This window comes from Eulemur rufifrons, chromosome 7 (genome assembly GCF_041146395.1).
Source record: "Eulemur rufifrons isolate Redbay chromosome 7, OSU_ERuf_1, whole genome shotgun sequence".
Lineage (NCBI taxonomy): Eukaryota > Metazoa > Chordata > Mammalia > Primates > Lemuridae > Eulemur > Eulemur rufifrons.
The window spans coordinates 8,227,912-8,242,462 of record NC_090989.1 but is presented as its reverse complement, the minus strand read 5'-3'; the positions used below and the strand labels follow the sequence as shown (position 1 = coordinate 8,242,462).

The following is a 14,551-nucleotide window of genomic DNA, read 5'->3' as shown; positions in this document are numbered from 1 at the left end:
TGTGCGCGTCGCCCCGCGTCCCTCGCCGTGGTGCCTGCTGTGTGTCTGCGTGGGTCGGGGCGCCCGTGCGATGAGGGGGTGTGGCCGCCTTTGTCTGCCCCAGTGCGTATGTCCCCTTTGGCCCTTCGCGAGCGTGGGCCCTTGGGTGCCTTGCGTGGGTGGGAGTAGTCCCTTTGTGTGCGCATCCCCCTGCTGCCCGCGCATCGGCGTCTCGCTCGGTGCGTGGGCGACACCTGTGCTGGGTAGAGGGGCCCCCGTGGATGAGCGTGCGGGCACGCGCCCATGTGTCCCCTCCTAGCCATCTTTGTGTCGGGGCCCGTTTTTCCCGGTGGAAGCGTGGGCGCTCCTGGCGTCTTCAGGCCCCCCCCTTTGTGTCACTGCCTCTGCCCGTGGGGCGCGCGTCCCTCAGCGCGCGTGGCCGCGTCGCCTGCGAGCTAGACCCCCCTCTTGGAGCACCGCCCCCGCGAGTGTGCGTTCGAGCGTGTGCTGCGCATGGGTTTTGTTGAGTGCGTAATCGTTTGTGTGCGGGTTTTCGTTCGTGTGTGTTCGTGAATGTTCGTGCACGCCCGGTGCTGCGTTGTGTTCTCTACGTGGGTGCCACCTGTTTTCCTGAGAACTGGCAGCGCAGTCCAGGGCCGGCCCCCTCCCCGAGGAATGGACCAGGGCGGGCGGCTGTAACCCCCGCGCGCCTCCCTCCCTCGCCCCTCTTCGGAGCATCCTCCCTCCCCCGTACGCGAACGAGAAGAGGGAGGACGGCTGCGGGTCTGGCCAGCTGCTCTGCAGTGTTGACGATGTGAGTGTGGCTTGTCGAACTAATCTGGGGACAGAGTAGGGGAGCAAGGACCAAAAATGGAACCGAGGCGTAGGTGAATTTGGGCCGGTACCAGTGCGGCGTGCCTTTTGCAGAGGTGCCCTGGACGCCAAAAACCCTTCAATTGCAACCTCCTTCCAACATACAAGCACACGCCAACGGGGCAAATATAGTGTATATGGCGTTCTTGAAAATACTTAATGGTTCACATTTTATGGCGTTCATATAAATCTCTTTCGGTTTTCCCCTACCCTGGTAGGGGAAACAAGGTAGAAATCGAACAGATTTTACTTCTCCTCCCTTGGGAGCAGTTTCCTCATAATTACGGTTCTAGTTACGACATTTTTTATTGCTAGAAATTTTCATTTTGCCCTAAGGAAAGTAGGATTTAATGTAAGGATACATAAGGGAAAGAAACTTCAGACCCATTAAGGACCTAATTACTGCTCGTTTTTGCTCAAAGGTTCGTGCTTTCTGCTCAAGGGCTGCGTTTTGGTGTCTTTTTCTCTGTTCTGCTTAATTTTCTTATTCTTGCCTAATTTTCTTATTTTTCTTCTAATTTCTGGAATATTTCAGATATAAAATATAGAGGGGGGTCTAACCAATCCATGATTCAGATTTTACAGATTTAATTATTTTGCCAAATTTACTTCAGATCTTTTTTCAAGAAATAAAATTGCAGATATTGGAGGCACTAAGTTCCTCCTCCTCCTTCCCTAGAGATAGCCACTGTGTTCAGGTTTGTGTATATCATTCCTTTGCATATTTTATACTTTTCATCATGGTGAATCCATAAACAATATACAGTATTGTTTGTTTTTAACTTTAATGGTATTATACTATACATGTGTTTTTGCAACTTGCAGTTTTTTTGCTCAGCATCACATTTGAGATTTATATATGAATAAATTGAATAATTGTGTTCTCTTTGGTTCATTCATTTTAATTGCTGGTATAGAATTGCATTGTATGAATATACCATATTTAATTATACATTCCCTATTGATGGACTTTGAAGTTGTTTCCAGTTTTTGACTCTTAAAAACAGTCCTGCAGTAAATATCTTTGTACCTGTCTGCTTGTGCACACATTTGAAAGTTTCTCTAGGAAATACACCTAATAGTAGATTTGCTGGAGTAGGTTATGTGCATCTTCAACTTAACCAAATATCACAGAATCTCTCCAAGTGGTTGTACCAATTTTCACTCACTGGTATTGAGTGAGAACACCCATTTCCTCACATCCCTGCTAACATGTTATGTTATCAGACTTTACATTTTTGCCTTCTCTTTACTGACCAACTTCTTTATGACTTTAGCTTGTTGCTAAATTTGCTTGCAGCCACCTTGGCTTCTGCCCTAACCCTGTGTCAGCCTATGGGTTCATCTCTCACAGCTAATTGGCTCAGCCTTTATCTCGTTTGGTCCTTATAAGATTAATTCCAATGAACATTTATTATGTACTTAATGTATGTCAGTTCCTGTGGTTAATGTAAAGATAGAATTTCCATGATATGTTATGTGTACCTCTATAGTGGCAGGTGAGGTGATTTAAAAGCATATTTTTTCATATGATGAATGTTTTAAAAAAAATCTTCATTTTTATGTAATACTTGATATGTTCAAAATATGTAATACATATGCATATTGTGAAGCAAAACAATAAAATGAACACCTGTGAATCCACCATTCAAGAATCAAGATGACCAATACTGAATGTGCTCACCTCCAGAGGTGACTACTACCCAGAATTGTGTGTGTTATTCCTTGCTTTTTAAAAATTTTATCAGATATGTATCTATCCCTCAACAATGTATTGTATGGTTTCTGTTGTTGTTGAGTAAAAAAAAAAAAATGCTGGGTGAAGTCTTATGGGACTTGCTTATTTCACTCAATGTTATGTTTCTAAGAGTCACTAATATTGAGTATAGATGTAAGTCATTAATTTTCACTGCTGTGTAATATTCCATGGGTGAATATAACACAGAGATGCATTTTCCTGTTGATGGACATTTTGGTTGTTTCCAGGTTTTGCTATTATGATGAAGATTCTTGTCTAGTACACAGCTGTAAGACTTTCTCTGATTTTCACATTGGTTTCTAAGACCCCCAGGGGAGTAATGAAGATTTTTTTCTAAGGAGTGTGTGGGGTACAAATGATGTTAATCAATTTCTATTCCATATGTTCTCTTTACTAAAATTGGTAATGCCTGAGGTCTGGATAGAGGCCTCCTGGAGGACCTTCCTTTTCACAATAGTGTTTTACATAAGAAAGGCAAACCCCAAGCCTCTGGAGTCTTAATAGGGCTTTGCCTGCTAGTGGAAAACAAAGGGAGTAATTTAAAATACAGTTTATAGTGTTAGGGAGACTTCTAAAATCTGGGCACCTCCCCATGCATTTCCTCTAGAGATGCATTTTCAAAAATGCCAGTGAATATTTTTTGACCAGCTACATGCTGGTAATACTTATACATTTAAAAGAAGGATGTATCAGTTTTACTTTAAAATGTTACCATGGTACTCTAGAAATTCATCCTTTACAATTACTTAAACTTACAGTGAAATTTTTTAGATGTTATCTTAACATGTGAAGGGTATGTCATTTTTAAAAGCATTTTTGGTGGTTTGTGAGCAAAAAAAGGTTGGAATACCACCGTGGTAGGCTATTTGCTAGAAGTGGAATTGCTGGGTCAAGAGTTACAATGTTCGTTCAGCTTTACAAAATGATGCCTGATTGTTTTCTCAAGTGGTTGTACCAGCTTATACTTCGGCCAGCAGTTTTGTCAATTTATATACTTTGATTAGCAGTGTGTAAGAGTTAACCTACAACCTTTTCAACACTTGTTCTTGTTAGACTTCTTAATATTATTCAATGGAATGGGTATAAAATGATGCATCATTGTGCTTTTAATATGCATTTTTTTATTATCAGTGAGCTTGAGCATCTTTTTTATGTTTAGAAATCATCTTTATTTCCCTTTTATAAAATGCCTTGTCATATCTTTTACCCTTTTTTTCTGTTGGGTTGTCTGTAAAAACTGATATACTGGTAACACTGGTCCTTTATTAATTACATGCATTGTAAATATCTTCTTCCAGTTTGTGGCCTGTCTTTTCACCCTTCATGGTATATTTTGGTGAACAGAAGTTCTTAATTTTAATGTAATCTAATTGGAAAACTTCTCATGAAGACATTCTTCTATATTTCTTTTTAGAAGTTTTAAAATGATGCCTTTCACATTTAAGTTCATAACTCATCTGAGCTTAGTTTTTGTATATGGTTTGAGAAAGTGATCCACATTCATTTTTCCTTCCTCTGTGGCTCTAATTATCCCTATACCATGCATTGAAGGCCCTCTGTTCACCAGTGATCTGCTGTGCCATCTCTTTCACGTTTAGTTTCTATGTGTGTGGGTCTGTTTCTGGGTTGCCTTTCTGTTTCACATATCACCTTGTCTGTCTCTGTGCTTTTTCATACTACACTGTCTTAATTATTAATGCTACAGTTTTACCAGACATCTTGATAGCTGGGGAGAAGTTGGAGTCTCAGGAACAGTGTTCTTGTTTTAAGAATCAGTTTGTTACATGATATGAAAAAACTTTTGGGACTTAATTAGAATTGATTGAAACAGTTTGGGGGAGAATTGAAATCTTTAAGATTTTGAGTCATCCTGAGAATATGGTATTTCCATTTATGTAGTCTTTCAATGTAGTTTCATAATTTTCTCTGTAGAGATCTTTTTTAATGTTGATTCTGATGTTTCTGAGTTTGTTATTGTTTATATAAATGGTGGCATTTATAAAAGATTCTATTTTCTGACTTTATTGTTAGTAAATAGAAATTTAATGAGTTTTAAAAATATTAATCTTTAGTCATCTGCTCAATAGACTCTTACTAGTTCTAACATTTTCTGGAATTCCTTTGGGTTTTGTATGTAGTTAATTATATCATTTGCAAATAGTGACAGTTTTGGGTCTTCCTTTCCAATTATTTTTGCTTTCAATTTATTTTTCTTGTCTTAATGAATTAGCTCACTTTTAGATACATGTTCAATGGAAGTGATTATGGTTGTTCATTAGAAATGAATATAGTGGGCATACAAACAGGTCTCATTCCCAATTTTAAATAGAATGTTTCCCCCGTTAAGAATAACATTTGCTATGAGTTTTTGTAGATACTTTTGATTAAGTTAGAGAAATCTTTGTTTTTTATTTTGTCACATGCTTTTCTACATCTGTTGAGACTATCTTGTGGTTTTTTCCTTTAATCTGTTAGGTGCAGTGAGTTCCAATTTATAGATTTTAGAATTCTTCATTCTCTCTTATTGTCTTTCTTGAGATAAAGCCAAATTGGTCTTTATGATTTTTTTGTGAACTAGTAGATTATGTTTGTCAGTACTTTATTTAGATTTTTGTATTTGTTTACAAATAGAATTACCTCTCACTTCTCTTTTTTGACCATCTTGTCTGATTTTGGTATTAAGATTTCACTGACCTTATACAATGAGTTGAGAATAGTTCCTCTTTTTTTTGTTCCCTGGGAGAGTTTGGATTGATTTGTTTTCTAAAAGTTTGGTGAAATTTACCTGTAAGATCATTTGGATCTAATGTTTTCTTTGTAAAGTTGGATAGTAATTAGCAATTGAATAGCCATAGGACTGTTTAGGTTTTCTATTTCTTTTAGTCAGTTTTGGTAAGTTTTAGAAATTTGTTTTTTTGTCAAAATTTTTTAAGTTTTTTGGCATCAAGTTTATGGTATTGTTTTAATTTCTGCTTTATCTGTAACTATGTTCCCTTTTCTCATTTTGAATATTATTTATGCCTGACTTTTCCTTTTTTCTTGATTAGTCTTGCCAAAAATTTATCTATTTCATTAATTTTGGCAAAGGATTAACTTTTGGCTGAATTAGTCCTCTGTAGTATATCTTTGTTTTTTATTTCATTGATTTTCCCCCTCTTCTTTTATTTATTGTTTGTTTCCATCCTTTTACTTTCTTCGAATTTGTTCTTTTCCTATTTTTCTAACTTAAGTTGCATGTTTAACATTAATTTTCAGCTATTCTTATTTCCTAGTATAAACATGTAAGCCTATAAACTTTCTCACAGTCAATTTTTGGCTTTGTCTAACATAGTTTAATTTGTAGTGTTTTCGTTAACTTTTAAATCTTAATGTTTAAAGCATTAAAGTAAATTTTAAAGTATTTTTTAAATTTCCATTTTGATTTCTTGACTTATGAATTATTTAGAAATAGATTTTGAAATTTTTAATGTTTTTTTATTGACTTCTTGTGTTGTCAGAGAACGTGGTCTGTATTTTGTTTTTAAAAACACCTTTTTGCTATTGTTTTATTGCCATGTACTTAGTGAATTATGTCCTGTGTCCTATGTGTACTTCTGGAGTATGTATTCTCTAATTGTTGTTTATCCATTAGGTAAAGCTCGTTAATTGTGTTCAAACAGTCTTTATTAGTTTTTATCTGTCCTATCATTAATTGAGAGAGGTATGTTCCAATCTCCTACTTTCTTTCTTTTTTTTTTTTTTGGAGACAGAGTCTCACTCTGTTGCCCAGGCTAGAGTGCCGTGGCGTTACCCTAGCTCACAGCAACCTCAAACTCCTGGGCTCAGGCGATCCTCCTGCCTCAGCCTCCCGAGTAGCTGGGACTACAGGCATGCGCCACCATGCCTGGCTAATTTTTTTTTTTTCCTATATATATTTTTAGTTGGCCAGATAATTTCTTTCTATTTTTAGTAGATACGGGGTGTCGCTCTTGCTCAGGCTGGTCTTGAACTCCTGAGTTCAAATGATCCACCCGCCTCAGCCTCCCAGAGTGCTAGGATTACAGGCGTGAGCCACCGCTCCCGGCCCACAATCTCCTACTTTCTACAGACTTCCTGTATTTCTAACAATTTTTGTTTTTATTTTGAGACTCTCATTAGATGCATGCAAGCTTAACACTATTTTCCTAGTGGATTTTGAACCTTTAATGTGTTGTGATCCTCTCCATCCCTAATTTTGCTTTATTGTGTTAGTCTTTTTTGTCTGAGCCCATCTTTCTTTTGGTGCTAATTTACCTGGAATATCCTTTTCCTTCATTTTCCTTTTAATTTTTTTGTGTATTTACATTTTAGGTGTCTCTTATAAAGAATATATTACTGGATTTTCCATTTAATCCTATCACTCAATCTGTGTCTTTTAATTGATATGTTTAGAAGTCCAAGTTTCTTGGTTGGTGGTCAGCTCAGTTTTCATCTAAAACTATTTTTATTTAACCTTTGCTCCTGAGAGATCATTTTGATTGATGTGCAGTTCTAGGTTGGTAGTCTCTTTTTTGTCAGCAGGGTGAAAATATTATGCTACTGTTGCTCATGCATAGTATGCTGCCAGTTTTATTTATGCTTTTTTGAAGAAAATATTCTTTTTCTTTTAGTTGTATTAGGTTTTCTGTCTTTGGTGTTATGTCATTTCACTTCTGAGTCTCCATGGAGATTACTTTTTATTTATCCTTATTTTGGATACATGTGTTTCTTGATTCTGAATTTTCTCTTGTGAGGTCTAGAAGATTCTGAGCCCTGTATTCTTTAAATATTTTCTCTTTTAGATTTTATCTGTTCTCTCCTGGTGGAACTTTAACTGCGTATGTATGTACTAAACTGTTTGCATTTCACGTACTCTTCATTTTTCATATTTTTCATCTCCTTGTCTCTCTTTATCAGAATTTACAATGCTGGATAATTTCATCAGGCATATATTCTATTTCACCAATTTTCTCTTCAGCTGTGCCTAATCTCTGTAACCCATCTTTTTTTTTTTTAAACTTTTAACAATTATATATATGTATATATCTATTTTTTATTTTTATTTTTTTTTTTTTGAGACAGAGTCTTGCTCTGTTTCCCGGGCTAGAGTGCCGTGGCATCAGCCTAGCTCACAGCAACCTCAAACTCCTGGGCTCAGGCGATCCTTCTGCCTCAGCCTCCCAAGTAGCTGGGACTACAGGCATGAACCACCATGCCCAGCTAATTTTATATATATATGTATATATATTTTTTTTTAGTTGTCCAGGTAATTTCTTTCTATTTTTTAGTAGAAATGGGGTCTCACTCTTGTTCAGGCTGGTCTCGAACTCCTGACATTGAGCGATCCTCCTGCCTCGGCCTCCCAGAGTGCTAGGATTACAGGCGTGAGCCACCATGTCTGGCCAACAATTATATTTTTAATTCTAAAAGTTCCACTTGGTTCTTTTTGACATACCCAATCGTTCTTCATGGTCTCCTGTTGCTTGCTCATTTTTGTGAATCTATAGCTATTCTGTAGACTGTATCAGGCAATCCCAATGTCTGATATCCTTGGCGGGGGGTGGGGAGGGGTCTAAACTTACTGCTTATTGTTTTCTGTTGTCTCTCCCTGATGGTGGCCGTCACCTCCTGTACTCGTTGATCATTTATTATGAACTCCTATTTGAGTGATCTTTGTGGGAATCTTGAGAGTCTAGTTTGGGCATGCTTTCTTTCTGAAAGCATTTGTGTCAGCTTTGGCTTGGAGCCAGGAGTTTAACTGGGACCACTCTTCAGTTCTTACTTTTTGCTTCTGGCCCAGGGCTCAGTGTCCTGATTACACCACTGCTTTACTGGTACCACAACTGTACTCTTGACTGTTAGGTTTAATTTCTAGTTCAAGGTTTGTTGCTGTTGGGGGGCTGAGGGTAGCTTTAAATGTTCCCATATTTCTATGAGCTCAGCAAAAACATCTAAGAAGTATTTTTTTTTTAAATCTAGGATCTGCTTCTTTTTTTTGTAATTGTAGAGACCCCCAGAGTAACTGGTTCACCATAACTGATGGGATTAAAAGTTCTTTATTTTAATATTTAATTTTAGTAGTGTATTTATTTTAGTTTGTATCAGGAAAATTTGTCATACCAAACATAGGATTTCTTGGTGATATTAAAATTTCTATTAAAGCAAGTTTACATCTAAGTCAAAATTTTAGTTATTGTAAAGGAAATTATTGAGTGAATAACAGTACAGGTGACAAGTGTATGACACAGTGTATCCTCTGGACTCAAAGTGACCCCGCAGAGATAAAACCTGTGATGACTGAACAGTGTGAAAACTACTGTCAAAGCTATGGACAGGGTGTTCTGGGCTTACAGAGAAGAGGTGCACACATAAACTTGGTGGTAGTGGGAAGATCAGGAAATGCTTCCTGGGATTGAGTATTGAGGACTGGTAAGCATGAGGTGGTTGTAGAATAAGATTTGTTTAGTAAGGAAGGGCATTTGGGTATGACTGGCTTTTAGGTTATGTGTCATGGAGTGACTAGAGAGAAAAGCAGGACTAGCATCAAAAAAGGCCTTCTATGCATATAGTAGGGAGGTTGGACTTTATTCTGAAGATGAAGGGAAGCTATTGAACAGTTGTAAGCTGTAAAATGGTATGATCAGAGTTTTAGAGGATGCTAAGATTGACCAGTTAGGAGACTGCTGTGGTTATTTCAGGAGAGAAAAGATGAAGGTACAACTAAGGCAAGTGGCACTGGGCATCAAGAAGTGTATGTGTGCTAATTTTAGATTTCTTAGGGAAGTAGAAATGACAGGACTTAGTGGTAAGTTGGATAGAAATGTTGAAGTCTGGGGAGTCTAAATTGACTCCCAGGTTTTTGGTTTGGGTAATCAGGTGGCATGTAGAGCAATTAACTAATAAACAGCATACAGAAAGAGGAAAGAACTTGGTTTCATTTGTTTGTTTTTGCGGAAAAAGATGTTTGTATTTGAACTTACTGAATCTGAGGGGCTTGTGGGACATCTTGGTTAAGATCCAGTAGTAGTTGATAGGGAGGTTCTAGAAGTCAAGAGATGCAACCCAGCCTGGGGAGATTTGGGAGTCTTTCAGCAGTTGGAAGTTTGGAAGCAATTGTTTCCTATAGTGCAGTATGAGATAATTTAAAATGGTACATGGATAAACACTTGAAAAATTTTTAATAGGTAAGAATTTAATGTGTATGAAAAACATAACTTGCACATCAGACCTATGATACCATGGACATTATCACTTAGGCCAAGTGAGCTCAATAAAAGGGAAATATTAAGTAAAAATACATGTAACATGTGGAAATGGCAAAAATCATGGTGAAGCTATGCAAATGATGGAAGTTCAGAAAGTGCTGTCTTAAGCCATGGGTGTGGTGGATGAGGTCACCCAAGGAGAGAGTAAGAGTGAGAAGAAAAGAGAGTTGACATTTGGGTGGCGGGGAATGGAGAAGAAGAGCCCATGAAGGAGACTGAGGAAGAGCAGCCAGACGAATAGGAGGAGAACCAGGAGAAGATGGTCTTTGGAGTCCAAATGAAGAGTTCTGAGGAGGAAGTGGTCCACAGTGTCAAGTAAGTTGTAAGCCAAAAAGTGCTCTTTGGATTTAGCAATTACGGTAGGCAACTTAGATGGAAGCATCTAAACAGTGGATTTTAAAAAATACTCACCTAGTATTAATGTTAATGATAGCTGGTATTTGCAGGATGTCCATATGCCCAGTACTCTTGTAAGCACTTTACATGTGTTAACTGATTAATCAGGTAGGGGGTATTGTTATCCCCATTTCACGTATGAGGAAATGGAAGCACAGAGAGGTTAACTTGCATAAGATCACCTGGGAGAGCCAGGATTTAAGGCCAGGCACTCTTGGCTGGAGTCCATTCTCTTAACCAAATTGCCACATCGCCTCTCTAGTTAAAACAAAACAGAAAATAAGAATTACACCAGTGTCGTAATTACAGTACAATTGGTGCTGTGCATTGTATCAAGTGAGATCTGTCAGGCTTGAATGACCAGCGTCATGTCACGTATGGCTCAGTCTGCCAGGTATCAGCACATTAATTGTATTGTAATTGACGCCATGATGTGTAGGCTGAGACAGTTCTTGGCTCTTTCTGTATTTATATATCAAAAAAGTTGATAAGACAAGTGAGTTTAAAAGTATGTATATTTTCTAGGGTAGCATATGTCCTACATTATGTGCCATACTTTGGGTGCTTTGATGTCTTATTTTTTCTGGTCATTGTTCACTTTTGGAGTAAATTTTTAAACTCTGTAAGTATTGTTCATGCAGAACAGGTCAGGTTGTAGACATAGATAACCAATCTATTGTAGAAGGTCATTAATGACCTTATTGAAAGCAGTTTCCCTTGAATGATAGAAGTGGAAACCAAATTGTAAGGAAACTGAAAGTGGATGAGAATAGAGGATTTGGATGAGAGAAAAAGGAAGAAGAGTTGTTGATGAGGTTGAGGAATGGCTGTGGTAGGAGACAGGGAAGACATGAGCCATAATGACCATTGGTTGTGGTCCGAGGGGAGCTGATCAGAGCGAAAAATTTAAAAACTGTCTTAGACCGGGGTAGTGATCTGAGGTGTGGTACTGGGGAGGAAGAGCCTAGTGAGGGGGGTAGTGAAGTTCGTGTTAGTTGAAGAGGTAAACTGCGAGGCTAGGGTATTATCTGCATGGGCCTTTATGTGGCTGGGATGATGGTGGGATTTGGAGGAAAGAGAACACTGTGAACTAGTTGCCAGTGTTCTTGAAACATGACAGTAACCAAGAGGTAAATAGGTGGCAGTGATGGAAAAGTAGATGTAATGAAGTAGAGTGTTTGAGAGAAGAGACTATGGAATCAGAGGACTGGGTCTGAATCCTTCCTAGCTTGATGACCTTGAGCAAATTATTTAATTTTACTGAGAATATTTTCCATCCGTACAGCAGAGATGATGGTAACTGGCCCTGCCAAGAAGAATTGCTGTGAAGATTAATGAGATGATGCATGTGAAGCATTTGGTACAGTATGTGACACATAGTACAAAGAGTTTGCTAGGAAGATTGTTACTGTTCTTCACTTCTGACATTGTGGAATTTTTATACAGCAAATTGGATGGATTGATTAAAGAAATAGATTTGTATTTCAAGGACTGATGGTGGTCTTGCTTAGGAAAAAAGAAACTTGGTTTGTCCCAATAATGGGATATAGTGGTGATGTGAAGAGGTGTAAGGAATGGAGCTAATGGTGTGCTGGTGATGACAGGAAGAGAAGGCCATTATTTGGGCAAGAGATAGAAGTAATAAATGCTGTGTTTTTCAGTGATGTTTAGGTTTTGATAGCTATAAAAATCCCTATTATTGAACTTTCTTCAGGGGGAAAAAAAAACACCTTAGTCTGAAACTTCAGCCCTAATTCCCCTTTCTTCCATTGAAGTATGTATAAAGCGTGGCTTTTGATAATGTGAAGGGTTTTTTCTCCTTGCAATCTAGCAGTGCTGTGTGTTGCAGTAGTTGTGAGGTGTTAGGAGGATGGAAGGTCTGGATGTGGCCTTGGGGAGGTAGGAGGTTGACAGACTCACCCTGTACTGCTCTAGCCTCGCTCCTTTGCCCAAGACAGAAACACACTGAAGGATGGACAGTAGAGTAGGAGCAGCTGATAGGAAACGATTTTCTCAGTGGAGTCAAGATTTAGTTCAGGACAGGAGATTGAGAATATAGTAGAGTTTGTGTATGATGAAGTGGCACATTACAGAGTGCAGTAGATGTAGGTGGGGTACAAGCGCAGTAGTGGGAAGATGTTTTTTCTTCATTCAACAGTTATTTGAGAGCTTACCATGCGCTAGGCACGTACAAAAATAAGATGCCTTTAATTATCTTCCATCTAAAAGGAGACACATTAAACAGATTAAGTTAGAGTAGAGACGGTGAATATGTGAACCTAAGGAAAAGAAGAAATAGATTAAACTATTTGGGGAGAGTCGGGAAAAGGAACAGCAGAATGGGGATGAGAATCTTCCAGAGCTCAGTGTTCTGATTGAAGTTATTTCCTTGGGGCATAGCTTCCAGGTATTTTTCTAATAAGCCATAGAAGCCAGGAAAACTGGTTCTCAGATCATCTCAAATGATTTAATTATTGATTTGGGTTTGTGTTATTTCCTTAGGATCGTGCACCATGGACGATTTTGCTGAGGGAGATTGCGCTGTAACAGATTATGCCTTGTTAGAAGATTGCCCTTATGTGGATGATTGTGTTTTTGCTCCTGAATTTATGACTGATGATTATGTTCGTGTGACTCAGCTTTACTGTAATGGGTTGGTAAGTAGGTTTTTTAATTTTTTGCTCTGGACATTATGTCTTAAAGGTTTTCTGGTTTAGTTTTCTTGGTAAAGATGTTTTTGTGGTACATTGGTTTTGACATGGAGGTATACGTGCTTTAAGAGGTGGTTTCGGAAAGGAAGGTGACAGTGACTCTACAATAAGAGTCTGATTGCCAGAGAATGAGTGATGGTAAAAAGTGGTTTTCTGACTGGGGATTAGAGACGCTCTTAGCGAGAGCCATAGAATCAAATTGAGGAAATACTGTGAAAAAGTGCTTAAATTAAGACTCATTGGCTGAAGATATGTTCAAAGTGTAAATGTACACTGAAAATTTTCAGTTTATTTCCAATAATCCTTAGATTGAAAATCAAGAACTGTACTTTTGTATTTTACCAGATACAAATCAAAAGAATTTTCTTCTTTCTAGGGTATGCAATATAAAGATTATGTCCAAAGTGAGAGAAATTCAGGTGAGTACACTGGTGTTTTAACGTCAGTTTATTGAAAGGCTGTAAAGGGATGGCCATCCATCTAGTCATATCAACATAACAGATTTATATATCTTTTAAAAATGTATTCTTACTATTTTTTTCACTAGAAACCAAAACTTTTCTTATTAAAATAGAGTTTTAGCCAGCATTTAAATAGTCTTAACATCTAACAGGTTAAAATATATCCTCCATTCCTTTCCATATCCATTTTTGCCTTGTTACTATTAATAACATTGATTCATTCCAAAATGAGGTACAGATACTAATTTTAAACTTTTTTTTTAAATTAAGAATTTGACATCTGCAGTATATGGTGTAATAAACCAATTTCTGTTCTGCAAGATTATTGTGATGCCATTAAAATAAACATATTCTGGCCACTTCTGTTTCAACATCAGAATAGTTCTGTAATATCACGATTGCATCCCTGTCTGGAAGCCAAGTAAGTTACTATATGTTATTCATTTTGTATGAACAGTGAGAAGTATGTTGCCCAGTCCTGATGAATGCCAAGTACAATGGAAGGCTTATGTCTCATTCTTGTTCAATTTTACTTTTGTTTGGTAGAAAGAGAAACACTTGGGATTTGCATATGAGTGAATAACTGTAACATTATAATCCATGCAATTCTGAATAGTATCAGATGGTAGACTTGAAGCTGAGTCAGGAAACATTGTTGATTTATAAATATTGGTGTTATACTATAGAAGAGAGAAAACTATGTAGTACTTTGTCCACTTAATAAACAGCTTAGTTATTGTCCTAGAGTGAAGAAAAAAAAAGACTTAATTTTTTTCAGTAGTTTGAGGTACAACATATAGTTAAGCATAAAGTTCAATGAATTTGTATATATGAGAACCTAATCTTTTAATAAATAAATTTGTCTTTAAGCAATTCTCGTGCTTCTGAGATAAGTTTGAAGAAATTACAACATCTTGAGTTGATGGAAGATATTGTGGATTTGGCAAAGAAAGTTGCTGTAAGTGGTAGAATGTAGGTTTTTTTCACCCCTATTTAAAGAATATAAGTATTTATATGGTGTTAGGTCCATATTACTAGTTGATACCAATTAAACAGATAATGATTTTAGGTTTAGTTAACCTGAGATGATTCTGCCATCCATGAGTGTGT

The 14,551-nt window shown here is 37.6% G+C and overlaps 1 protein-coding gene across 2 annotated transcripts in view; it reads left to right on the top strand.

The window, feature by feature from the left end:
• Positions 1 to 14,551, top strand: part of TTC3 (tetratricopeptide repeat domain 3) — a 112,947-nt gene that overhangs the window by 81 nt on the left and 98,315 nt on the right. Inside the window, exons 1-5 of one of the 2 annotated variants that reach the window (XM_069474953.1) lie at positions 9,783 to 10,188; positions 12,772 to 12,926; positions 13,357 to 13,399; positions 13,712 to 13,862; positions 14,312 to 14,399. The exons of the other annotated variant lie outside the window; for it this stretch is intronic. Of the exons in view, the coding sequence (XP_069331054.1) occupies positions 12,783 to 12,926; positions 13,357 to 13,399; positions 13,712 to 13,862; positions 14,312 to 14,399 (426 nt within the window). The 5' untranslated portion in view covers positions 9,783 to 10,188; positions 12,772 to 12,782. Of the gene's footprint in view, positions 1 to 9,782; positions 10,189 to 12,771; positions 12,927 to 13,356; positions 13,400 to 13,711; positions 13,863 to 14,311; positions 14,400 to 14,551 lie in introns of those variants that run through there. 2 annotated transcript variants of the gene reach the window in all.